Raw genomic sequence first — 27,617 nt, 5'->3', positions numbered from 1 at the left:
GTGTAACGCAACGGGATGACGTATGACGTGCGGTGTTTCTTTGTCGCCGTTGGAGTTTGAGAAGTTCAAAGTCTTTTGGCGACGCTGTTATGACGCCGACAGTCGCGAAAAAATCGTTAAGTGGGACAGGCCCCTAACAGTTGGTGTCAGCGGAACCAGAGGAAGAAATGAAGTGCGTGTGTGTGCGCGCGCTGCGTGATTTGATGGCGATGTTTGGTGAGCTCGCTGCATGTGTTGACTTTGGGTGAAAGCTTCTCCCGCCGCGCGGGCGCTGCAGCTCCTGGTCCCGGCATCGCGCTGCAGCTCACGGTGGCGATGATCGTGGTGGCGATGGGGGTGAGCGGCTGCGGCAAGTGAGTGAGGGGGGAGATGGGGGCAGTGGGTGATAGGGACAGTGGGGAGGGAAGGTGCAGAGCGGGGTCGGACGGGGTGGCGATCAAAGATATCTTTGGTGGGGATCAAAGATCTTTGGTGGGGATCAAAGATATCTTTGGTGGGGATAGGGACGGGGTAGGGAACGGGTGCAGGGAGGTGGATGGGGAAAGAGGGGTATAGGCACAAAATGCGGGAGTAACACTGCAGGCAGCATCTCTGGAGAGAAGCAATGAAAATAGGTGCAGAAGTTGGCCATTCGGCCCTTCGAGCCAGCACCGCCATTCAATGTGTAGCAATGTTACAACATTTTGAGTCTGCAATTTATCCCAACAGATAAAGCATAAAAGTTTAATTTGACACCTAATTCACTTTCATATCTTCAGTATTAAAAAAGTTATGGCCATTTTCATACTCTGAAATTAGCATCTTGTTCCCTATTGCTTTTTCATTGACTTAACTCAAAAGCTGTGATCGAGGACAGTCAAAAGCCCATAACTTTCTTAAAAATTAAGAGAACTGAATGAAAATGTCAGTTATTATAGATTGAAGCATTCTGAAACAAATGTGAAACAATCTTACTTGGATGACCTGAAATTAAAACATATAATTAGTTAGTTACCCAATTGTAGCTAATTACAAAATTCAATTACTAGATCTAAACATCTATCTATTTCTTAAGAAAAGGTTAACATTTTTAAATAGCCTAAGTGTCCAAATAACATTCACACAAGAATTCACAATATAACATGATTTTTAAATCTCATTGTCATGAATTTATAGGCCAAATGGAAGGAATTTAATTTTTAATTCCCGTAAATTAATGGGCATTTAAATCATCTTGCGAGTGGGTTGTTGTGGAACGCGATCGATTGGAACGTTGCATTTGGGGTGAATTTGAACCCCATATCGGCAGGAAAAACACTGCTGGTTCGTATTGGGCCAAAATCACATTTTCGCCCATTAAATTTGGATTAAAGTCATCCTAAGAAGTAAGTATGTATATGTAAAATATACGACTTGCATTATGTTTTGTCCCCTACGTGAGATCCGTCCTGTTGTAGGTGTTGAGGGTGTTAAAAGTAGCTTTTTATTTTACTCCAGCTATTAAATTGTCCCGTGATTTTTTTTTTTAAACTTCCCCCCCCCCCCCCAAAGGCGCCAAAGTCGCGCACACGGCCAGTGGCAGAACTGCAGCGCCGCTGAAGGTAAGTATTGTAACATCGCTACAATATGATCATGGCTAATCATCCCCAATCAGTACCCCGTATCCCCTGACTCTGCTATTTTTAAGAGCCCTATCTAGCTCTCTCTTGAAAGCATCCAGAGAACCTGCCTCCACCGCCCTCTGAAGCAGAGAATTCCACAGACTCACCACTCTGTAAGAAAAAGTGTTTCCTCGTCTCTGTTCTAAATGGCTTACTCCTTATTCTTAAACTGTGGACCCTGGTTCTGGACTCCCCTAACATCGGGAACATGTTTCCTGCCTCTAGTGTGTCCAAACCCTTGACAATCTTATATCTTTCAATGAGATATCCTCTCATGCTTCTAAACTCAGAGTGTACAAGCCCTGCTGCTCCATTCTCTCAGCATATGACAGTCCCGCCATCCCGGGAATTAACTTTGTAAACCTACGCTGCACTCCGTCAATAGCAAGAATGTCCTTCCTCAAATTTGGGGACCAAAACTGCACACAATACTCCAGGTGTGGTCTCACTAGGGCTCTGGACAACTGCAGAAGGATCTCAGAGGGTGTATCGAGTCTGGGTAAGGATGTGGAAGAAGGGTTTTGGCCCGAAACGTCGCCTATTTCCTTCGCTCCATAGATGCTGCTGCACCCGCTGAGTTTCTCCAGCAATTTTGTGTACCTGCAGAAGGACCTCTTTGCTCCTATATTCGATTCCTCTTGTTATAAAGGCCAACATGCCATTTGCTTTCTTCACTGCCTGCTATACCTGCATGCTTACTTTCATAGACTGATGAACAAGGACCCCCAGATCCCGTTGTACTTCCCCATTTCCCAACTTGACACCATTTAGATAGTAATCTGCCTTCCTGTTTTTGCTACCAAAGTGGATAACCTCACATTTATCCGCATTAAACTTCATCTGCCCACTCCCCCAACCTGTCCAAGTCACCCTGCATTCTCATATCATCCTCCTCACAGTTCACACTGTCACCCAGCTTCGTGTCATCTGCAAATTTGCTGATGTTACTTTGAATCCCTTCATCCAAATCATTGATGTATATTGTAAATAGCTGTGGTCCCAGCATCGAGCCTTGCGGTACCGCACGAGCCTGCCATTCTGAAAGGGACCCCTTAATCCCTACTTTTTGTTTCCTGTCTGCCAACCATGACAGCACTCTACCCCCAATACAATGTTCCCTAATTTTGCCCACTAATCTCCTCTGTGGGATCTTATCAAATGCTTTCAGAAAGTCCAGGTACACTATATTCACTGGCTCTCCCTTGTTCATTTTCCTAGTCCATTGCCTTTACCCAATTGCTTTAATGTGAAGGTTATTTGCCTCTTTTTCCCCATTTTGCCCATTGCTCCAATAATATAATTATTTTAACATTTGCAATTCCCTAGTTTGGTCACTTTGCAATCACATCACTTTAATATCTTTTCGGTTGTACCCATTTCTATTTGTGCCACTGTCTGCACTGGGTGGAGGTTTGCTACGAGCAGTTCACGGCATTGTTCTACTGTAGATGTGCAGTTGGTCCAAGCAAGTATGGTATTTGCCAGAGTGCCAAATAATGCTTCTCTTTAGAACTATCACAGCCTGCTCAGTTATATCTAAAGCATAAACGTTTCAGATGCTCTAAATCTGAAATAAAAAGAGAGATTACAAGAGATGGTCATACAGCACCTGAGGGGAGTGAAAAACTGAGTTGACATTTCAATTGGTGATCTTCCATCATAACTCTTGGTATCATAAAGAATCCACGTGAAACATGAAACGTTAACTCTATTTTTGTCTACGTAAATGCTGCCTGATCTGCTGACCATCTCCAGTAATTACATTTCACAAATATTTGTAATTCATTGCTAACGTTTTGAGGAAAACCATCAAACAAGATTGTTAATGTTGAGATTAGCGGGATGGAAAACTTACAAGTGTGACCTTGCATCTGAATTATCCAGTTGTGATAATACCTATAAAATTGTTGAAATCATTATTGACTTGTCGGGGATGCAACAAACATGATTTTCCTTGTGCTTACAATGGGTGTCAGGAGATCAGTGTAGTAGACCAAATATAGAAAGACCAGAGTTGGAGTGGAATGAAGAATTAAAGTGGCAGGTGACATTCCGTGACTGGAAACTCAGGGGCACTCTGTTGGCTGTAAATAAAGCCTTACAGCATGGGAACAGACTCTTTGGCCCAAACGACTATGGTGACCAAGATACGCCATCTAAGCTTGTCGTATTTGCTCACGTTTGGCCTATTTCCTCTAAATGTTTCCTCTGCATGTACCTGTCCAAAAGTATTTTGGCAGGACAGCTTGTTTTCTGAATGGTGGGAAGAAAATCTGCAGTTGCATGGGTAAATGTCATGAGAATGGCAGTTATCGAAGGTGGAGAATGAAACATGAATGGTCCCCTTAGAATGCTAAGAAGAGAGGATGGTACATCTGGTTTGGCTTATCATTGAAATTATCAAACATTAGAGGATGATCTATTGAATGTGGAGGCTAATGTGGAAAATGAAGATTAGATAGCTTGTTAAAAGCTATCTTTTAAGAAGTCTTTGACACCCTACCTCAAACCATGTTTGTGTCATCTTGGTTCACCTGAGAATCAGTTCTTGCAGACGTTCCTGGTATTCTCCCCCATCTCTTTCCCTTCAAGTATGCTTGTCTATCCACTTTTCCGATTCTGATGAAATGTCATCTAATGTTAGCTCCTTATCTCTCTTCACAGATAACCATATAACCATATAACGATTACAGCACGGAAACAGGCCATCTCAGCCCTACAAGTCCGTGCCGAACAACTTTTTTCCCTTAGTCCCACCTGCCTGCACTCATACCATAACCCTCCATTCCCTTCTCATCCATATGCCTATCCAATTTATTTTTAAATGATACCAACGAACCTGCCTCCACCACTTCCACTGTAAGCTCATTCCACACCGCTACCACTCTCTGAGTGAAGAAGAACCCCCTCATGTTACCCCTAAACTTCTGTCCCTTAATTCTGAAGTCATGTCCTCTTGTTTGAATCTTCCCTATTCTCAAAGGGATTCTGCCTGATCTGAATTTTGTTTTTAGTATTGCACTCTGTTATTGTGAATTAACTGTTATTTGCACTATATTTGTTAGTTATTGAACTTTTTCTCTCCCCCCCCCCCCCCCCCCGTTATATACAATGTTTACATATTCACATATTCTGTTGTGCTGCAGCAACTAAGAATTTCATTGTCCCGTCCGGGACATATGACAATAAAACACTCTTGACTCTTGACTCGAATCACAGAATTAAAAACTTTCCATCAACATGGGCTCGTTGCTATTGAATGGTTACACATGGGAAGATGATGCAATAAAAAATCACTTAATTTTAACTTGGATTTATGAAGTAGGCCTCACAATGTAGACTAAAATTTACAAATTATATTTTGTAGTAGGATTAGCGACCATATCTAACATAGCTTTGTTTATTTCAAATGTTTGCAATACTCTTTAGTCCGAAGCTATGCATAAAATGGCCCTAGAATTCCCACAGTAAAGTTGCAGTATTGAAATGACAAATGATACTCTGGTATTCTTAATGACAAGCAAAATTCCCCCCAATCTGTATTTAAAATTTGACACAAACTTCTAAATAGATTTTATTACTGATGCCATGCATTTTAAAATTAGTTTCAGAGTTGTCTCAATCTTTTTTATTAAATACTAAAATGATCAGATAAAGATATTAACTTTACTTGTTTTACACCAAGAGCAAAGTTCACTTTGGTAGGTTCACGAGCTTGATGTGAAAGATTCTAGTTTTCACAGGAAAAAAGGTGATGTAATAAATCAAAGTGTACAGATAGGAAGCAAAAGACAAATGGTGAAAATAAAAAACATTTATGATACACTGTGACATTATTATTATTGCACTACTATTGTTTGTTTTTTGTGTGTACGTATGTCTGTGTGGATGTAATATATAAAATGGCCCTAGAATTCCCACAGTAAAGTTGCAGTATTGAAATGTGTGTGTGTGTACTTGTGTACTTTTTTTCTCTCATTTATTATATTGTTTACAGTGTACTATGTTACATATTCTGTTGTGCTGCAGCCAGTAAGAATGTAATTGCTCTATCTGGGACATACGACAATAAAACATTGTTGACTCTTTAAATTTGAGGAACTATAGAAATCCCAAATAGGCCAATGTCCTAAAATACCAAATGTACATAATTACTAATTTTGTAAAAAGAAAATTTACATGAATGCATTTTTTTTTACTTCTCTCATTATTGGTGTCACACAAGTACACATTTTGCAGAGTTATGGAGTAATACAGAAGGTGTGAGCGTATGTGAAAATATGAAAGTATTAGTATATTTTCTCATTGAAGCTATGATTCCTTTTTCTAAGCAGCACATATCTTTTCTTCATGAGATAAATTAAAATCATTTGGTGTTTCACAAAATGAAGGCCAAGTTGCCAACTTATTTAATGAAATTTGTAAGTTTTTAAAACCAGTCTATAACAACCTTTCATTTATCACTTAACAAAAATATTGTCAGAATTTTATCAAATGTAATTGGTTTTATTTCATTTTCTTTTAGGACCACTGTGTCTTTATCTCTTGCCGATAAGGTATGTATCAACTCTGTCTGACTTTGAAAACAAATTCCATGTAATTTGCCTCCAAATCTTTTGCCTTTTACTTTTTCTTCAATGGGTAAGTGTTTTTCTTTGAATTACCGATGGTAAGATCTTCACAAAGTGAACAGTCTCAATTTTAAGTTTTTCAAAAAGGAATAAGTAGATGAAGGTTGGAATATTATACAGTGGGGAAAATGAAAGTTGGAAACATTGAGAAGCAAATAATACTGCTGCCATACAGTTTCAGTGATCTGAGTTCAATCCTGCCTGGAGTTCAATTTGTACGGAGATTACATGTTCTCCGTTTAAAAAAAAAAAATTTTGATGCAAAGGCTTTCTGGTTATAGTTTACCAACAATAGCCGGATGACTGTAAAATTGCACGATGGAGATTTCCTTTTACTGCCTGTGATTCCCATTGAAAGGTCATGCTTAAGAGCAGATGAACATGGGAGTGGTGGTGATGGCTGGTTGGGTTTGCCATATTAATTGCAGGTCTCGGCTAGGCTAGAGGGATTTGGAGAAAATGGGCCAGTAGGTCAAGTGGTTGAATTGTTTGCAGTTCTGTTGTCTTCACTCAGTCCAACATGGCTGTTTGTCTCTCTTTACATGAGTAGTCTAACTATTCCGGCAATTTTATCCAATGGAAATATGGTATGTTTGCATTCCACTACTTAACAAAGTGCAGTCAGAACACATCTTTCTTTTCAGCAATTGATCCTAAAATCACTGTAGTTCCCCTGCATGCCTATCTCTGGCAAAAAAACTGAGTGCCTATCTCTGGCAAATAACCTCATGAGCTTGGTTGGTTTAACAGTTGACCAAGGCTGGGGGAGGGGTGAATGGCAGCATGACTTTGCCAGCTTTCAAAAAGCCAAACACAGAGACTGAGAAAGTTGTCAAATCATGTTTGCAAATCTTTGCCAATCTACTACATGGTGGAAAGCAAGCAGTGGATAAAGTAGTGCAAATTCCTTTGTCCAATGACACAATGAAACTTCAATTTACTACGATTGCTGAAGATTTGAAGCATCAGCAGATGGCGAAACTGTTGGAAGCACAATTCTTTGCTCTGCAGTTTGATGAAACTACGGACATTAAAAATGATGTACAACTCATTGTGTATTGGCGTTTCCCGGATAAAAGCTTGGGAGAAATTGTCGAGCATTATCCCTTTTGCTTGCCAGTCAAAGAGCAAACTACAGGTGAATTTATTTTCTCCAAGCTTGACAAATTTATGGGAAAAGAAAATTAATCTTGGAGCAAATGTGTTGCTGTGACTACAGACGTGACTACAGCCATGATGGGGAAACATAAAGGAGCCACTGCTCGCATCAAAGAAATATCCCAGAATTGCACTTTTACATTGTTGTTTACATCGGGAAGCACTGGCTGCCAAGAAACTGAACACTTGTTGCAATGACCAGAAATATGAGCTGGAAAAATTGTTGCAAGATCTGGTGAAAATGGTCAATGCTATTCGCCCACAAACAGAAAAGTTTAGACCAAAGATCCTATAGCAAGCAAGATAGTGCAAGCAAGATCCTGCTAAAACCAATGGGCTGACAAATCAAAATAGGACGTACATGGTAAATGGTAGGGAATTGAAGAATGTAGGTGAACAGAGGGATCTGGGAATAACTGTGCACAGTTCCCTGAAAGTGGAATCTCATGTAGATAGGGTGGTAAAGAAAGCTTTTGGTGTGCTGGCCTTTATAAATCAGAGCATTGAGTATAGAAGTTGGGATGTAATGTTAAAATTGTACAAGGCATTGGTGAGGCCAATTCTGGAGTATGGTGTACAAATTTTGGTCGCCTAATTATAGGAAGGATGTCAACAAAATAGAGAGAGTACAGAGGAGATTTACTAGAATGTTGCCTGGGTTTCGGCAACTAAGTTACAGAGAAAGGTTGAACAAATTAGGGCTTTATTCTTTGGAGCGCAGAAGGTTAAGGGGGGACTTGATAGAGGTTTTTAAAATGATGAGAGGGATAGACAGAGTTGACGTGGAAAAGCTTTTCCCACTGAGAGTAGGGAAGATTCAAACAAGGGGACATGACGTGAGAATTAAGGGACTGAAGTTTAGGGGTAACATGAGGGGGAACTTCTTTACTCAGAGAGTGGTAGCTGTGTGGAATGAGCTTCCAGTGAAGGTGGTGGAGGCAGGTTTGTTTTTATCATTTAAAAATAAATTGGATAGTTATATGGATGGGAAGGGAATGGAGGGTTATGGTCTGAGCGCAGGTATATGGGACTAGGGGAGATTATGTGTTCGGCACGGACTAGAAGGGTCGAGATGGCCTGTTTCCGTGCTGTAATTGTTATATGGTTATATGGCAAGTTGATATTTGGTGATATTGTGAGCTTTTGTCGGGTAGATTAAATCACATACCCCATGGTTTTTTGAGCAAGTTTTCCAAGAGAAAAAACTGCAGTAATCAAAGTCTGAAAGGGTAGGATGGGGCTGAAGCCCAGTGTTTATGTTGGAATGTTTTTTTTAATCATTCTAACAGAATTTTCGCACAGTACTATATTGCTTCTGTGCATGGACAGGCATGGTATATCCAGCACATTTAGTAACCAGCTCCACAACATTTAGCTGCTTGATAAATGGCAAATGATGGAAGCCAGTTAATCCTCATTAACTTCCAAATAGTCATTTTCAGTTCATTCTTGGTTAAATAATTTCTAAGATGTTTACATTTATGTAGTTAAGTTCCTTTCTCCCCTTTATTGTATCTTAAACTACCTGCCAAAATATGGGGATTAATAGTGAGGAGACTTGGAGAAGCAATTGAAGGTGTATTTTAAGGACTGCACTTTTTAGTATGCTTGTGAACATGATTCGTGTTGTTGGGGTGGTTTATGGAAGAAAGCTCCATAATACATGATTTTAACTGCAAAAATAAAAATAAAAGATGATAGGGTGTAACTAGATAGAAACTATAAATTAAAAACAATAATTTGGGGCCAGAAGAGATTAGAAAGATATTTTGAAGTGGGGGCATAAGATTGTTTCGATCTATAGATGCATAGAGAATGAAAACAAGCCCTTCAACCCACTAGTCCATGCCAACCAAATTACCTATCCATGCTAATCCCATTTGTTTGCCTTTAACTTTACGACCACATCTCAACCCAGACCAACTCTACGACCACATCTTAACCCAGACCCATTAACCAACCTGATCTCCTGGTGGCTCAACACTTCAACTCCCTCTCCCATCCCGAATCCGACCTTTCTGTCCTGCGTCTCCTCCATGGCAGAAATGCGAGTGTCCCACCGCAAATTGGAGAAGCAGCACCTCATATTTCGCTTGGGCAGTTTACCCCCCAGCGGTATGAACATTGACTTCTCCAATTTCAGGTAGTCCTTGCTTTCCCTCCTTCCTCTCCCCTTCCCATCTCTCCCACAGCCCACTGTCTCTGCCTCTTCCTTTCTTCTTCCTGCCCCCCCCCACATCAGTCTGAAGAAGGGTCTCGACTCGAAACGTCACCTATTCCTTCGCTCCATAGATGCTGCCTCACCCGCTGAGTTTCTCCAGCATTTTTGTCTACCTTTGATTTTTCCAGCATCTGCAGTTCTTAGACGTTTGCATTTGGCCAATATCTCTTTAAACCATTTCTAGGTATGCATCGATCCAAATACCTTTTAAAATGTTGCCATTGTACCTGTTCTACCTCCGCTTGAAGCTCATTCCATATTCCCACCATCCTCTGTGTGACAAAGTTGTCCTTCTATAATTCCTGTTTAATGTCAACGGGAAATAAATTTTCAATTAAATGCATTGGAAGAAGAAGGATGGGAGGACAGCAGAGGAAGGTGAGAGCAAATGTGCTAGTTAAAATGGGTAGTAAGATGTAGATAGCAACATTTTAGTTAAATTAGTTAATTTAGTTTGGAATAAATGAACCCTGCATTTGGCAAGGAAAGTAATGGAGGAAAAGGCAGGAGATAATAGCGAGAAAGGTCCAGTAGTGTTGGGGTAAAATAATATAATTGATGCATTATAGAAAAACATAGAAACATAGAAAATAGGTGCAGGAGTAGGCCATTCGGCCCTTCGAGCCTGCACCACCATTCAATATGATCATGGCTGATCATCCAACTCAGCCTTTTCTCCATACCCCCTGATACCTTTAGCCACAAGGGCCACATCTAACTTCTTCTTAAATATAGCCAATCAACTGGCCTCACCTACGTTCTGTGGCAGAGAATTCCAGAGATTCACCACTCTCTGCGTGAACATTTTTTTTCTCATCTCTGTCCTAAAAGATTTCTCCCTTATCCTTAAACTGTGACCCCTTGTTCTGGACTTCCCCAACATCGGGAACAATCTTCCTGCATCTAGCCTGTCCAACCCCTTAAGAATTTGGTAAGTTTCTTTAAGATCCCCCCTCAATCTTCTAAATTCTAGCGAGTACAAGCCAAGTCTATTCTTCATGTGAAAGTCCTGACATCCCAGGAATCAGTCTGGTGAACATTCTCTGTCCTCCCTCTATGGCAAGAATGTCTTTCCTCAGATTAGGAGACCAAAACTGTACGCAATACTCCAGGTGTAGTCTCACCAAGACCCTGTACAACTGCAGTAGAACCTCCCTGCTCCTATACTCAAATCCTTTTGCTATGAATGCTAACATACCATTCGCTTTCTTCACTGCCTGCTGCACCTGCATGCCTACTTTCAATGACTGGTGTACCATGACACCCAGATCTCGTTGCATCTCCCCTTTTCCTAATCGGCCACAATTCAGATAATAACATTTTCAAATTGTGGTTTCTGAATAATTCAATGTTTTTTAAATGTATTAATTCATAGAATTTTGTCAATACTGGTATTTATGATCCACTCCACATTGGTTCTGAACTGAGAGGGCACATAAATATCAACCACATTCATGGAATTCAGTCTGAAGAAAGGTCTCGATCAGAGACGTCACCCATTCCTTCTCTCCAGAGACGCTGCCTGTCCCACTGAGCTACTCCTGCATTGTGTGTCCATCTAAGATGCTGCCTGTCCCCTGAGTTACTCCAGCATTTTATGTCTGCAACACAGCTGTACGTCTTTGGATAGACAATAGGTGCAGGAGTAGGCCATTCGGCCCTTCGAGTCAGCACCGTCATGTGATCAAGTCAAGAGAGTTTATTGTCATGTGTCTCAGATAGGACAATGAAATTCTTGCATTTGCTGCAGCACAACAGGATATTGTAGTCATAAATACAGATCGGATCAGTGTGTCCATATACCATAGAATCTATATTACTAAAAGTCTGATCTTGACCACTTCCTGTTCTGTATTTTGATTTAGAAAAAACACTGCTGTGATTTTTGGCCATCTTACTCAGTCCCCCTCCGCTGTGCAGGACAAGAGGATTTTCCCCACCGATTAAAAATAAAAGAGCTATTAGTGTTTAAAAAATGTTGAGATTCTCTCTCCTGAAGCCCACGACCCTTCCGGAGGGACTATAAAACCCAGAAGTGTTGAGTACCTCAGTCAATCTCTACAAGATGGGGGAGCGAGAGGGTCACGTCTCTCAGTCTGAGCTGTGAATAACACTCTACACATGTCTACTAAACTGTGAGTGGTTTTACTGACCTGTCAGTGCCCTTAATGTGGTTTGAAAATATAATTTGGAAATGCTAAAGCTGTGTTGCCTTTCGTTTGGAAATGCTAAAGCTGTGTTGCCTTTGGTTTGGAAATGCTAAAGCTGTGTTGCTTTTGGTTTGGAAATGCTAAAGTTGTTGCCTTTGGCTTGGAAATGCTAAAGCTGTGTTGCTTAATTAAAGTTGCCTTGCCTAATTAAAGTTGCCTTGCCTAATTAAAGTTGCCTCGCCTAATTAAAGTTGCCTCGCCTAATTAAAGTTGCCTCGCCTAATTATAGTTGCCTCGCCTAATTAAAGTTGCCTTGCCTAATTTAAGTTGCCTTGCCTTCTATATAATTAAAAGTCTAATCCAGACCACTTCTTGTTTGCGCTTTATATTGATGTTAGAAAAAATGCTACCATGTACAGCTGTGATTTTTGGCCATCTTACTCCGAGTACCCCTCCACTCATCAGGCGCCGAGGATTTTTCCCATCGATGAAAAATAAGAGTTAATAGTGTTTAAAAAATGTTGAGGTTCTCTCTCCTGTCAATCACGCCATGAAGGCCATGCCCCTTCTGGTGGGAGGGGGACCAGAAGTGTGGGCGTGGCTCAGTCTCTGCAAGATGGAGGAGGGAGAGGTCCCGTAATAATCTTATTCGTTTCAATAAGATATCCTCTCATCCTAAATTCTAGCGTATACAAGCCCAGCCGCTGCAATCTATCAACATATGACAGTCCCGCCATCCCGGGAATCTACGCTGCATTCCCTCAATAGCAAGAATGTTGTTCCTCAAGCTTGAAGACCAAAACTGCACACAATACTCCAGGTGTGGTCTCACTAGGGCCCTGTGCAACTGCAGGAGGACCTATTTGCTCCTATACTCAACTCCTCTTGTTATGAAGGCCAACATGCCATTCACTTTCATTTGCTGCTGTACCTGCATGTTTACTTTCAGTGACTGATGAACAAGGACCCCCAGATCCCATTATACTTTCCCTTTTCCCAACTTGACACCATTTAGATAATAATCTGCCTTCTTGTTCTTGCCACCAAAGTGGATAACCTCACATTTATCCACATTAAACTGCATCTGCCCAATCTGTCCAAGTCACCCTGCATCCTCAAAGCATCCTCCTCACAGTTCACACTGCCACCCAGCTTTGTGTCATCTGCAAATTTGCTAATGTTACTTTTAATCCCATCATCCAAAGCATTAATATATATTGTAAATAGCTGTGGTCCCGGCACCGAGCTTTGCTGTACCCCACTAGTCACTGCCTGCCATTCTGAAAGGGACCTGTTCATTCCTACCCTTTGTTTCCTGTCTGCCAACCAATTTTCTATCCATGTCAGCACCCTAACCCCAATACTATGTGCCCTAACTTTGCCCACTAATTTCCTATGTGGGACCTTATGAAATGCTTTCTGAATGTCCAGGTGCACTACATCCATTGTCTCTCCCTTGTCCATTATCCTGGTTACATCCTCAAAAAATTCCAGATTAGTTAAGCATTATTTCCCCTTCATAAATCTATGCCGACTCGGACCGATCCTGCTACTGCTATCCAAATGTGTTGCTATTTCATCTTTTATTATTGACTCCAGTATCTTCGCCACTACCGATGTCCGGCTAACTGGTCTATAATTCCGTTTTCTCTCTGCCGCCCTTCTTAAAGATTGATACAACATTAGCTATCCTCCCATCCACAGGAACTGATCTTGAATCTACAGAACTTTGGAAAATGATCACCAATGCATCCATGATTTCTAGAGCCACTTCCGTAAGTACCCTGGGATGCAGACCATCAGGCCCTGGAGATTTATCAGCCTTCAGTCCCATCAGTCTACCCAACACCATTTCCTCCCTAATGTGAATCTCCTTCAGTTCCTCCGCCCCCGCAGATCCTCTGGCTAGTACATCAGGAAGATTGTTTGTCTCCTTAGCGAAGACGGATCCAAAGTACCTGTTCAACTCATCTGCAATTTCCTTGTTCCCCATAATAAATTCACTCTTTTCAGTCTTCAAAGGTCCAACTTTGGCCTTAACTCTTCACATACCTAAATAAGCTTTTACTATCCTCCTTTATATTCGTGGCTAGCTTACCTTCGTACCTCATCTTTTCTGCCCGTATTGCCTTTTTAGTTATCTTCTGTTGCTCTTTAAAAGTTACCTAATCCTCTGGCTTCCTGCTCATCTTTGCTATGTTATATTTCTTCTATTTTATTTTTATATTCACCCTGACTTCCCTTGTCAGCTACATTCGCCCCTTACTCCGCTTGGAATCTTTCTTCCTCTTTGCGATGAACCGATCCTGCACCTTCTGTATCATTCCCAGAAATACCTGGCATTGTTGTTCCACTATCACCCCAGCTAGGGTATCTTTCCAGTCAACTTTGGCCAACTCCTCCCTCATGTCTCCATAGACCCCTTTGCTCAACTGTAATACCGACACCTCCGATTTACTCTTCTCCCTCTCAAATTGTATCTTAGAATTTATCATATTGTGGTCACTACCTCCTAATGGCTCCTTTACCTCGAGTTAAAAAGACTTCTAACCCAAAAATATTTGAAAATATTTTTTAATAGTTGGGCTGGAAATTCTATGATGCTGATGACTACCATTCCGAAGAAAACAAAGAAAGGATGGCTAAAGGAATGCCACTAAGTGACGAGGTAATACTTTCTTAAAATTATGCTTCTCCATCTGTTTTATTGGAAGAACTTTAGTTAGTGTAATAATATTTTTATCCTGAAATAAGAAAAGTATTTAAAACAAGTATTATAAAAATTGCACTTTCATAATTTCCCATGCACAAAGCTATGCTGTTGATCCCTAATCAGTCCTTGCCAATCCAAATGCAAGTAGATCCTGTGTCTCAGAATCCCATCCGTAAACATCGCCAACATTGATATTAGTCTCACCGGCTTGCAACCCTTCTTCAATAAAGGCACAACATTTGCTACCCTCCAGTACCTCACCTGTGCTGGTAGGACAATGGAATAAGATATGGAATAATGTGGTGGGAGCAGTGCCATGGTGTTAAGCTGTGACAAGACCATTTGGTTAATGGGATGTTCGAGAGCAGAAATGTATGCAGGGGGGGGGGGGGGGGGGGGGGTCAGTGTTGTAAAATGCTCAGCAGATCTTGAAGTGTTAGTGGACAAAATCTGAGTTAATATTAGGGGGATAATAATAGCCGAGACAACTTGCTTTGATTTCTTTTGGGGGGGTAAAAAGAATCTGTTAAGAATGATTGGAATTTGGAAATATTGGCAGGAGTCCAAGACTGGCCCTTTGTTTCATCCAAAAATTGAAATGTTCAAAACTATTATCACACAGGCTGGTTAATGGTGATCATTGCAGAAAATTACTTTATTAGTCCACGCCCACTGAACATCAGTATTATGAAGAAAAATGCAAAGCTGTCCATTAGCCTTGAAAAATTTGAAATAGTTATGCACAATTTAAAAAGAATGTGCATGGTTCTGAATTAATAATTAATGTTGATAGCTGAATCAGGTAAGTAAAGAAGGCTTATGTATGTTTTTTTGGTAACTAAGATGCATCATTTTTGTAGTCTCTCAAGGCGTTTGTTGTTAACAGGAGAGAATACCTTGGCTGTGCAGTTTGCAAGAAATACTACTGAGGTAAATTGAAGCTAAATGTATTTCTTACATACAACAAGGTTACTATAATTATAAAATTATAGCATTAAATATAATTTAATATAATTTTTAAAAGTCCTGAGCTTTTGTTGCTTGCAAATTGATTATTGCAGGTTAAAAAGTAAATAATGAATTGACAATTACTGATGTTTCATGTTAGTTTGTCAGAATCTTGTATGGCACTTGTAACTGCTGTATTTCCTTGGTTCAACTCTTTCTGGCTTTTATCCCCCATCAAAATTGCACAGCAGATTATTTCTATTGGATGATACCTCTTGCATTGCCTGTCAGCAGTGCAGGATTGTAGATCTGATAATGATGACAATTACTGGATGAGGATTTTTCCTATTCCCTTTTGTCTCAAGACTTCCATTCTCTCTTAGCTACACTTTGTTACTTTATATGGTTTTCGGCCAACTTCACTCATTCTAATTTGCAATTTAGATGAAGGGTCGCCACCCAAAACATCACCCATTCATTCTCTCCAGAGTTGCTGCCTGTCCAGCTGAGTTACCCCAGCTTTTTGTGTCCATCTTCGGTTTAAACCAGCATCTGCAGTTCTTTCCTATACATCTTTAATTTGCAATTTGCCAAAATTTGATGTTACTGAATTAAACTTGTCAAACCCTTGGGAAAAATATGTTTAAAAATAAGATTTGAATATTTCCACATAAATATTTTTCTGTTTGTTTACCCTCAGAGAATTTTCACTTGGTGTAAATGTGATCCTCGCATGTTCTTCTCTGAAGAGAATGTATCGAAGAATTCTAATGGGTGAGCATAGTATGAAAAACAGACAAGCAGAAAACTATACTGAACCAAATCAGGCACATTCACATCTTGACTTTAGCAAGGACATTTTGTTTGTGTATCTTCATGGTTCCATAGAACTTATCACTAAGAGGTTAGAAACCAGAAAAGGGCATTTCATGTCACCATCTTTGCTGCAGTCTCAATTCGACACCCTGGAACCACCAGACGGCACTGAAAATTTTATGAGTATAAATATTGAGAAAACCATTCCAGAGATGGTGACTGAGATTGGTAAAAAGCTGGGTCTGAATATTTAACTGATTATCTGAAGGAAAGCGATGGTTGTGAAATATGTTCCTGAACAATGAAATTTGTTGTTAAAATGGAAGCAAAGCTATTTGCTTTCATATCATTATACTGCAAATTTAATTATGTTCCGAGTTTGTGATATTACTTTTTTTTTAAGCCAGAAATCTCAAAGTCTCACTCTTCTTCACAATATTCAGTTTTGCAAATTTCTCCTTTGCCAAGGGGGAAAATCAAAGATGTGAAATTTAACCAGTTTGTAAAATGCCTTAATGTTGTGTAAAAAACATGTGCCACTTATTCTAGCCTTATGTAAATTAAATTTTATTCATAGTTCCAACTTTAATTCCAGTTTTTAGATTAGTGTGCAGATTAAACTGTCATTTTCCTTCCTGCTTTACATTGTAAATTTAAATTCTATTGGTTGCTGGACACACGGGAAACCATTTGCACTGAGTTCACAAGCTGCCATGCTGGGATGCAGGTTTGGGATAGGATCAACACGTCAGACCTCAGGATATTAGGTCAGTAATTTGTCACTTATCCAAATTATAAACTTATGCACTTAAGAGTAATATGATGAGACATAGCTGACTAAGGAAACTATAGTTCAATTTCCTCAGCTTTAAACAGTTTTGATACTGCAAATATGTTTCCATAGTGAGGGAATTGTATTAACAGTTGTGAATCATTGTCGTTCTCTATGGGTGTTGAGTGATTTATTGTATATTCAAAGATGAGATGTTTGGACTAGAGTCCAAAGATCAGTTATGATCTTTGACTGGTGTAACAAACTTCAAATCCTCCTTTAACGTCCAAGGATCCCACAAACTCAATTATAAACACAGCTTGAGCAAACATGATAGTTCTAGACTTCCTTGTCAGTAAATCTTTCTAATGGAAAAAAAAACAGCAGTTCCTATAATGTTTTTTTCAAAATAAGACAACAATTTATTTTTAATTTGTTTAATGATCTATGTGCATAACTAATTACTACTAATAAAAACTGACAGGTTAAATATTTTGTACAAGGCAGTTCAGAAATTAGATTAATATCACATGACACTTTAAAAGGAAATGATATCCCAAATTATAATGCACATACAGTATGCAATAATTTTACTGGCCAAAGCCAATCTGCTGTAGTCAAAAGCACACTGTTTAGATTAAGGTGCTCATTAAAGCTGCACAAAGATTTGAAGACATCCAGAAGTAGGAAGCTCAAAACCACTGCAATTGCATTCAACAAGACTAGAAAGATTACTGAATATTTTCTGGTGAAATAATGTAATGCACTATATTTCTATACATTATTTGTATGTAAAGCAAAGTAATAAATATTAGATTCAGTGGTAATCTGTATTTAACATTTTGGATGTTATTTGCCATAATGCATGCTCTGTTCACAATACACAACTGGTTGTCAGACATTGCAGCTCTTGATCAGTTTCTGATGCATCTCTTGCAAGTCTTTGCTCTATACAAAGTGTTTTCAAGAATTACTGGTTAAACCACAAGAGTTGCTGATTAAACAGCAAGACTTGAGATTTAAATAGATTTTCAGGGCAGACCAAAAGATTCACGTGATGTGAAATGCTGAACAAGGTTGCTTAAAAATTACAAACTCAAATAAAATAGGTATGCATGCAACATCTTCCATCAAATCAAAGTTTATGTACTGTACAAATGCCTCTGAATTCACTTATAATAATGCATTAATTATCTCAAGTCTCCAACTACAACCCAATCTCAAAAGTAAAGCTGGAAAGAGTTTTTTTTTAAGATTTAACTGCTGTTATATCAAAAATAAATTACAATTTCTTTGCAAGCTGCAAAAAGGTTGCTAAGATGGTTGAGAACCCAGTAGCCTCTCAATGGCAGCGTTGACATCTCCACCAGTCGCTATTAGGGCTTGAAGGTTAGCTTCACGGTTCAGAAATCCCATTGCACTTAGCTGATCAAGTTGTTGCTGAAATTGAACTTCAGGATTTGGAGTCAAAGTCTGTTCAGCAGTGACAGGTATAAACAAACAGAAAGAAAAAAAAGTTATCAGGTGTTCACTTTCAAGAATAAATCAAGTTTTTCTTCAAGTTCCCATTATCACAGCAAAGAATGTTAATGGAGTTTTTATGAAAAAATTACGTGAGGTAAGCGAGCTTCAAGCCAAAGGATATGCACATATGCATGTGCACAATTTTTATTGAGAGAGAGGGCATTGCTTACAAGACCCGCACTTAATGGTAATTCCAACTGCTCTGAAGTGCTAGCAAGCTTTTTGCTTGGAACCAATCAAATTCTTGTGGTCAAGCTATTCTAACGTGCTTTTAAGATAATAGATTTTGACCTAGCACTGAAAATTCAGCTATATTTCCAAATCAAAATAAGTTTTGCATTGCAGTTATCTCGTGCACTTGCTGCCTTTGCCCCAATTGGTGGTAAAGACCATTGTTTTAGAAGCTGCTGCCAAAGATGCCTTGGCCACTTCCTTCGTGTGTCATGTGGGTGGGGCAGACTTCCAGCCAAAGTGAGGAAGAGCTGGAGGAACAGGTCAGGTAGAATCTGTGGAGAGAAGTACAGACAAAGAAGGGTCCCAACCTAAATTCTTGCATGTCCATTTCATTCCATAGATGTTGACTGGCCTGCTAAGCTCCTCCTGCATTTTATTTGAGACCGTTTGAGGAAGGTGTTATTGTGTATCAAACAGTAGTTTAAAATATTGTCCATGATTTATCCCAAAATTGGCTGGATTTTACACTCCATTGTGGCCACATTAACCTTCCCTCAGAGTCTAGCATTCTACGGTGTTCTAGTATTTTATGTTCTAAAGGTAGATAAGAAGGTCTTGGCATCAAGTTTGGCACTAACATTATGGACTGATGGGCATGTTCTTGTGCTGTGCTGTTCTATGCTCATCTTGTTGCATCAGAATATCTAATAGAGTTGCTTCTACCTGTGTGTTTGTTCCAGCCAATGCCTGCAACATCTGCTGTACAAAGTACTGTTGTCCAGCATCAGTTCCCCCTGCTCCACTTGTATTTTCATTGGTGCTGGGAGGGGCACTGCCCATTCCTCCAATACCATTGCCATATCTGGAAAGAGGAAAACGAATAATTAACATACAGATTGCTAACATTATGAACAGAAGGATATTTACAGTGCTGGCTAAATTCTCAACTGCTGCACTAGAAGCAGTTTGTCTAGAATTTCTTGTTAGCTTCAGGGTAATATTTTCAGAAATTACCATCAACTTCTTCATGAAAAGAATATGGACTCGGGTTTTCTAAATCATTTACACATTGATGAAATAGGCCAGGCCAACCGACAACACCAGTACCCACAGCCAGCGCCAACTCCAACCCAACCCCACAGGAACCCGCTCCCCGATGGGCCGCCACGGCGACAAGTGCCAGTTCAGCCATGGCTTCAGCCGCCACCCCAAGTACAAGCCGTACCTTGCACACCACCGGCTTATGCCCCTACAGTACCCGATGCCATTTCATCCACAATCCCGAGGAGGAGCGAGGGCCCCGGCCTCATGTGCGCCAGCCTGGGCTCAGCCTCCTCCGGCCCGGAGCTAGACTGTACAGCGCTGCGGGCAGCCTTCAGCCCCGACCTGGATTTAGAGCTGGCCCGGAGTCTGGGCTGGAGGGGAAGCGGTTGCTGCTGCCGCCAACACCACCATCACCAACAGAACCCGGCGGCTGCCCATCTTCAGCAGGATCTGTGTCGGACTGAGGGGTGGAGGTGGAGGGCTGCCGGCCATAGGCAGAGCCGAGCTGGAGCCAGCGGCGGCAGGTCCAGGGCCACCCTGGATGGAGACGGCCAAACTGCAACTCAAGAGTACCACGCAGCGACGGAAAGCCGACCACGACTACGGCTGAAACGCAATGCAGCACCACCGTTGCAAAGACTATTTTAAAGCTAGTAACCTATGCCCCGGGCATGCACAGTCAGAATACTGAACTCGCTTATTGCAGAAGTATTTGTTACAATTTAAGTTTCAACCTCTTAGGAATAAATATCACTAACAATTTCTCCTGGATCAGCCACATCGAAGCAATGGTCAAGAGCCTCTACTTCCTAAGAAGGAAGTTCGGCATGTCTGCAAAAATCCTCACCAACTTGTACAGATATGCCATAGAAAGCATTTTATCAGGATGCATCATGGCATGATCTGGGAACAACTCCATCGCAGATCGCAAGGAATTGCAGACTTCAGAAACTTTGAATGCATTGGATTCTCCAAAAATCTCGATTCCGCAGCAATTTCAGTTAATTGGTAAGCAGCAAGGGTAACACTACTATTTCTGAGCACAGGAAGACAGGAAATGGAGAATTACAGACCAGTGATCAGGAAGCCATCAAGGGCATGTTAACAATACATGAAATTCATGTCATGATCAGGCTGAATCAACATGATTTATGAAAGGGATAACAGTATTTGACAAAACTAATATTTTTGTTGGTTACTAGCAGCGTATTAAGAGGGATTATAATATGAATTTTGTAATAATGTTAACATGCCCTTTATTATGGATTCTTGATTACTGGTCTGTAATTCTCCATTTCCTCTATTTGAATCTTCAAAAACACATTTGATAAAATGCCACTCAAGTTATTGCACAAAATAAGGGTTCACATGGCAAAAGATTAGAAGCAACTGGTAAAGGAGGAAAAACAATGGTTGGTTCTCAGTGCTCTCTCACAGGGTCACGAGTCTTTGGAATTCTTCTGTAAAGGGCAGTGGAAGTAAAATCTTTGAATATTTTTAAAGCAGAACTAGATACTTATCAAGCAAGGGAATGAAAGGTTAACCTTAGGCTGAAAGGAATACAGACAAGAGTACCGTCAGATCATTCACTATCTTATTAACAGTGGGCAGACAAGAGGGGCTGAGTATCTACTCCTGCTCCTAATTTGTATGTTCTTAATTACCTCCTACACTTGAACATACAAAACATCCTCAGTGCACTCAAAAATAATTAAATCACTTTCTGGAATCAATTAAGAAGGCAAATAGTAATGTTGGCTTTAACTGCATGGATTTGGACCCTCAAAATTAATTTACTGTTGGTAATAAAATGTGGGCAGTGGGTGAGTGCAGGAGTACCATGGGTAATTTGCTCCCAAACCAAATGAAAATTATGCTTGCTTGGAAATGTGCTGTGTAAAATAACCAGATTAATTCTGAGGCCAAAAGGACTGTTCCCTGAAGAAAGATTAATTGTGACTGGCATTCATTCATTGGAGTTCATAAGAATAAGAGATGAACTCAGTGAAACATATGGTATGCAAAAAATTGACATAATAAATGTGAAGAGGCTGTTTACTATGGAGAGTTCTACACTTTTAACATCTATGAGAGGGAGGGGAGCAGAAATATCAAAATAAAGAACCAGCTATTTGTGAATAGGTTGAGAAAGTCTTCATTCAGGGTTATGAATCTTTGTCATTTTCCTTGTTATTTCCCTGTTGCACATACTTCAAAGTATCAATTAAAGAAGATCTGAACCTAATGTTAATTTTGAATCTTTTGAACCAGTATACAAAACAACTTTTGGAATAAAACACTTACCCCGGTAGAAGTCCTGGAGCCTCTGTAGACAAGGTCTGCAGCCCCTGCTGAATCTGTAACAAAGCCTGCATTGCTCTTGGGTTTGACATGGCAGACAATGTTTCAGGGTTCTGCATCTGGAACGACAGGAAAATGGTCATGTTTTAATCACCGACAGGTCATGTACACTAAAATAACACTGAAATATACTGGTGGAAGAATGAACATGGACTCAGCAGCTGAGCTTCCCTGCACAAGAACTTGGATTTGTGGCATTCCATCATAGACCAACGATAAAATCTCAGTCACCACAAACTGGGACACCTATTTCCCAAGACACCCTCCATTCTTACCGCAGATCAAAAAAAATTACAAAAGGAGAATTGAAAGGAAAAAAGTCCCAAAGTTGGAATCGGATTTTATTGAGAAGTCGCAGATGGTACAGGGCAGAGTTTGGAAATATGATGCCACAAGACTGGCATAAGGGAAGTAGGTCCAATGACTGTGTTTATAGGAATTACTGAGACTAACGCAAGTTAGGTGTCCTACAAACATAATAAACATTTGTGAAAATACAGATATCAAACAGATTTAATTTGCATCGAGAAGATTTCTGGAGTAGCTCCTGTTCTTAAATATAGACTTATCACAATAGCTTTTATCCTGGAAAATTAATGTCATAATTCAACCCTTTTGCTGGTTCTCTTTCAAGCAGAAATTCTCCTTTTAATTGTGTAGAAACAAAACAACACTCACCTGCTGTAGAAAGTTTGGGATCTGCTGCCTCATTTGATCTTGCAGCTGAGGGTTTCCCGCAAACAAAGGATTGTTCAGCATTATCTGAAATATTTAGAGTTTACATTGTTTATTTTTTGCAAGAATTGATAATTGGTATTTTTGTTACAAAATATACTTTATTCATTTAAAAAATCAAATAATCTGTAGTATATGTTTTGGTCAACATATTTTGTATTTTATAACATAGCCATGTTATTCCAGTCACAAGTCTTTAATGCGTCTATGACAATAGAACCGTAATAGCAAAAATCTCTACACAACCATTGCCCCCCCATTTTACTTGTTTATATAATAAAAATAATTTTTCAGTTTGTTACATTAAAATTTGTAACATTAGATGCGTTTCTCTGTGAAAAGATGTAAACAATTATATTTCACAGCACGTCACTAAACATTAATCTCTCACAATTAACACTACTCATGCATTACATGCATTATCTGAATTCCTTCAATACAAACATATAAATTAGGAGCCACTTGGTCCTTCACAAGTGATTTGATTGTAACCTCAGTTCTGCACTACATTTTAATCCCGAGTAATCTTTCATCTGCATCCACCACTAAAAAAAAATTTGCAGGGTGCTTTCATCAAGGAACAGTTTTGTTTTTAAGATTTTCTGCCCTCAAAATATTTCAGCTCATTTCTGACAAAGTTATGTTTGATACATTTAAATTGAACAAAATTATGAGATTGTGTTTGTACCTGTGCTGCAAGATCAGGGTTCTGACTCAGAGACTGCATTATACTCCTCATATAAGGTGCCGACAGCATGTTCTGCATTAGCTGTGGGTTTTCTGTGATCTGCTGCAATAGGCTTTGCATACCCGGTGTGTTGAACATACCAGATCCTGCTGTGGGAAAGTGACCGGTTAAATAACAACAGGATTTCACAAAAGCAAATTGGAGGTGAACACTGCAGTAGATTTCCCAAGGCACCAATCTCCTACCCCCTTTCTACCGGAGAAGTTGTTGGAATGTGAAGCAAAAAGGAAAATAAAATCTCCCTGCTCGGGATTGCAGAAAAGGGAGCAGGAAGTGCCAACATTCGATCACAATTCTTTTAGAGACATACCAGGTTTTCACTTAACATCTCTTGTTGCATTATCATTCTGCGACAACGCAAAAGACGTTTCAATATTTGATACGCCAATGTCAATTTTGCAACACAATATTTTGTGCCATCATCTCTACATGGGGTGCACCAAAAATATTACAGATAACGGAAAGGTGTTATCCAATTTGACACTGCTCGTGCTAATCAAGTAGTCTATCCTCATTATTACAGACCTCTTTATAATGGATTTCAGTTATGCGGGCTGAGGTATCCGTTTGTGGTGGTGGTTGGTGGGTGGCTCGCAACGTTGGCAAACAGAAACGAAGCAGCAGGGAGAGAGCCTCATGAAATACTCTTGCAGAACATTGCATTGGCACCGCCTCTTCCCCCCCCCCCCCCCCCCCCCCCCCCCCACTTCCACCAGGTTACCCAATGAGCTGGCGCCACATGGTGTGTTTCTGCTAACTGTAGCGGAGAGAGCAGCATGAAGGTGGTGTAAGCACCGGGCCAGCCCCTGGCGCACCGCGTGTGAGGCCGAGGGCTCTGCAGTTCCCCAGCCTGCGAGTTCCCCATGATTTAACCCACCCCCCGCCGCTAACCTTCTTCCCTTCTGGTCTTGGGTTAAACTAGTCAACATTTACCCCCCCCCTTAATTGACTATAGCAGACAGTCGGTAATAAGACACTATCTTTCCCCCAGTCCATTATAATGAAGGTTTACTGTTTTTCTTATCTGAACAAAAACATTTTACCAAAAACTTAATTCGGCCATTAGATTGGATGGATTTTTACCTTATTTCATGAGATAAGGAGATTAAGTAATGTTTATATTCTCCAATGCTCTGAAACTATGACCAAAGAGATCCTTACCTCCCAAACCAGCTCCCAGACCTGTTGTTGTGAATTCATTGTTACTTCCACTTGGTGTTGTACTTGTAGGCACCTCTGTACTTGATGGTGGGGCCCAAGGGTTAGGCAAGGGGTCTCGATTCTCCGTCCGAGATGGCTGATTGTCTGCATCAGGATTATTCACCAAGGATGCAAAGGGATTGCCTCCAAACTGCAGCAAAGATAAAGCACACTAGTATATATTTTGCTCTTTACAAAAACTCATCTTTTATCACCTATAGATCATCATATGCCAAATGTATGAGTCAAGCAGTGCTTAAAAGAATTAACTTTTCATGTACAGATTCATCAACGTTAAAATTAGAACATTTTAAAGATCTCAAGAACCTTTTGCCAGATTGGCAAATTTCCCCAATTCCAATCTATTCTTTAAAATACATAATACAGGGGTCGGCAACCTACGGTCCCCGGGCCGAATGCGGCCAATGACGTGAAATCATCGGCCCGCAGGCATATTTTCCCCCCCCCCCATATTTATCTGACCTGCAGACTTCCGTCATCTCCGGTACCTCCTGGGGCCGCGGTGCTCAGGCGCGTTGACGCAAGGAGGCCTGCGCTGGTGGACGCAGTGGCGGAGCTGCTGAGCAACGCCGAGCTCTGGCTGTACCGCATCCTGCGCAAAGCCACCAGCACGGGCGAGCAACTTCTGTGTCTGGGCTTCACTGTCGGGATTGCGGTTGTCAATAGGTCGGGGATGAGAGTGCATTTGAGCCATCATCTTCAGGACAGAGCAAGGCAATGGGACGTAGGTGGGCCATGTTCGTGACTGCCCGTAACTAGTAACCAAATATCATAGAGCGGAGCTACTATGATCTTTGCTAGTAACTAGGGGCCAGTGCTCCGGGTGGCGTCCTGGAAGCGGAGGGATCTATGTGAACACGTGATTTGATGCTTGCCATCCGCTCACAGACATGCGTCCAGCCCCTATGCAGAACAAGGTTGCCAACCCCTGCCTTAGAGTTTAGAGATACATGGAAACCGGCTCTTCAGCACATCACAAGGAAATGACACCCATGGATTACATGCAGCTGCAGTTTCTGACTGACAAGGAGAATGGACATGTAGATGGACGATCTCGGGATCGTCCAGGAGAATGAAAACATCATAGATTAGAGTTAGTGTGAGGTGGTCACTTCCAAGGTACAGGCAGAAAGTTGATGGGTGACCACTAGGAAAGAGTAGGCAGAGGGTGCAGATATCTGTGACCATTCCTCTTGAAAACAAATATCCTCTTTTGGATACTGTTTGAGGGGGGCGGGGGGAGAAAGAGGGATTGACTGTTCTGAGGAAAGCAGCAGCAGCAACAGTTAGGTCTGTGGCATTAGGCTTGGCTCTGAGATACAGCAGGATCCACGTTCCACGTGGTAGGTTGCTTACATGGGACCCAAGGAGAATTAGCTAATAGGATACAAAATTGGCATTATGCTAGAAAACCGAGGGTGGTGTAAAAGGTTATTTTTCAGACTGCAAGCCAGTGAGCAGTGGTGTGCCTCAGGGATTGGTGCTGGGTCCATTGCTGTTTGTCATTTATATCAATGATTTGGCCCTGGGAGTGTTGTAGAGCATAGAAATATATCTCACAGCAGAGGGATCTAGAAGTACAAGTACATAGTTCCTTGAAAATAGGATCGCAGATAGATAAGGTGGTGAATCAGTCTGTCAATTGAGTATAAAAGTTGGGATGTTATGTTGCAATTGTACAAGTCATTGGTGAGGCTGCATTTGCAGTAGTGTGATCAGTGTTGATCTTGCTCCAACAGGAAATAAACCAATAAGCTGGAGAGATATAGAGAAGACTAGATCAAGGGGGACCCGTTCTCTCAACGGGCAGTTGGGAGGGGGGGGGGGGGCGGCCTTCGGCGTCACACACACATTAACCACCCCCCACACACACTAACCCCCTCCCCTGATATTATATTAATATTATTCATTCGCTCCTTTTACCCCATCCCTGCCCTATCCACTCACACATAACCCCCAACTGCGTAGGCGTGGCTAGGGGGGGGGGGTGGAGAGGGGAGGAAGTGGGAGGGGGTAGAGAGGGAGAGGGAGGGGGTAGAGAGGGGAGGGAGGAGGGTAGAGGAAGAGGGTAGAGATTGAGGGGTGGGTGGGGCGCGACGTCACTCGGGAACTAATTCATCAAATTTTCAGATGAGGGGATTTTTGAAATCATGAGGTGAATCTGTACCAGAATATGAAAAGATTTCACCGTTACCGCGTCGGGTTTTCAAGGAGATGTGAATCAAAGAAGTTCAGGCAAGCAAACACCCAAGATCATACTTTTATAAGTTACTAGACCAAGTGCGACCCTCTACGCGCGGTTGCCGTGTGTGGTGGTGGGCGGGTGGGGGGGGGGGGGGGGGGGGGGGGGGGGTGGCATTCGGCGTCACACACGCACACTAACCACACCCCCCACACACCACTAACCCGCCCTTGATATTATATATATATATATATATATTTTTCATTCGCTCCTTATACCCCCGCTCTAGCCATCCACGCATAACCCCCAACGGCGCGGGTGTGGCTAGAGAGGGAGGGGGGGCGGAGGGGGCCTGCGGCGTCACAAACACACAGCAGGAGAGGGGGTGAGAGTGGGAGAGACGGGCGGAGAGGGTAGGGAGAGATGGGGAGGGGGGGGGGGGGGGGGGGGAGGGGATTGAGGATTGAGAGGGGGGGAAGAGTGAGGGGGAGAGAGTGCGGGGGTAGGGGAGGGGAAAGAAAGGGGAAGAGTGGGTAGGGGGAGGGGAGGGGGGAAGAGTGGGGAGGGGTTGGAGAGGTG

General features: G+C 41.3%; 2 protein-coding genes across 9 annotated transcripts in view; one reads left to right on the top strand and one right to left on the bottom strand.

The window, feature by feature from the left end:
• On the top strand, positions 1-16,859 carry LOC129695744 (probable gluconokinase). 7 transcript variants are annotated; one of them, XM_055632977.1, is made up of 6 exons: positions 1-216; positions 6,166-6,196; positions 13,505-13,575; positions 14,382-14,468; positions 15,400-15,443; positions 16,162-16,859. In XM_055632977.1, the coding sequence occupies exons 3-6, from the start codon at positions 13,537-13,539 to the stop codon at positions 16,529-16,531; spliced, it is 540 nt and encodes a 179-aa protein (XP_055488952.1). In that variant the 5' UTR covers positions 1-216; positions 6,166-6,196; positions 13,505-13,536; the 3' UTR covers positions 16,532-16,859. The 7 variants fall into 7 exon arrangements, with proteins under 7 accessions (XP_055488952.1, XP_055488957.1, XP_055488953.1 ...); XM_055632982.1 differs by lacking the exon at positions 13,505-13,575 and adding an exon at positions 12,487-12,620; XM_055632983.1 differs by lacking the exons at positions 1-216; positions 13,505-13,575 and adding exons at positions 239-353; positions 12,487-12,620.
• A 611-nt stretch (positions 16,860-17,470) lies between these two features.
• LOC129695743 (ubiquilin-1-like) overlaps positions 17,471-27,617 on the bottom strand; it is a 33,157-nt gene continuing 23,010 nt past the window's right edge. The window contains exons 6-11 of one of the 2 annotated variants that reach the window (XM_055632974.1): positions 24,797-24,986; positions 23,576-23,724; positions 22,831-22,914; positions 22,096-22,211; positions 19,471-19,609; positions 17,471-18,522 (exon numbers count right to left, since the gene is read on the bottom strand). In XM_055632974.1, the coding sequence (XP_055488949.1) occupies positions 18,364-18,522; positions 19,471-19,609; positions 22,096-22,211; positions 22,831-22,914; positions 23,576-23,724; positions 24,797-24,986 (837 nt within the window). In that variant the 3' untranslated portion in view covers positions 17,471-18,363. The remainder of the gene's footprint in view (positions 18,523-19,470; positions 19,610-22,095; positions 22,212-22,830; positions 22,915-23,575; positions 23,725-24,796; positions 24,987-27,617) is intronic. The other variant, XM_055632975.1, reaches the window with a different exon arrangement.

The sequence above is a fragment of the Leucoraja erinacea genome, chromosome 3, assembly GCF_028641065.1.
Source record: "Leucoraja erinacea ecotype New England chromosome 3, Leri_hhj_1, whole genome shotgun sequence".
NCBI classification, from domain to species: Eukaryota; Metazoa; Chordata; class Chondrichthyes; order Rajiformes; family Rajidae; genus Leucoraja; species Leucoraja erinaceus.
Note: the sequence above shows the minus strand (reverse complement) of the source record. Positions and strands in the feature narration are given on the sequence as shown.

What these genes read in the sequence shown, in the direction of transcription:
- LOC129695744 (XM_055632976.1), top strand. Translation starts at nt 316, where the DNA reads ATGATCGTGGTGGCGATGGGGGTGAGCGGCTGCGGCAA. An exon ending in GAATGCCACTAAGTGACGAG is followed by an intron (nt 14,469 to 15,399) that starts GTAATACTTTCT and finishes TGTTGTTAACAG; the next exon opens with GAGAGAATACCTTGGCTGTG. An exon ending in TTGCAAGAAATACTACTGAG is followed by an intron (nt 15,444 to 16,161) that starts GTAAATTGAAGC and finishes GTTTACCCTCAG; the next exon opens with AGAATTTTCACTTGGTGTAA.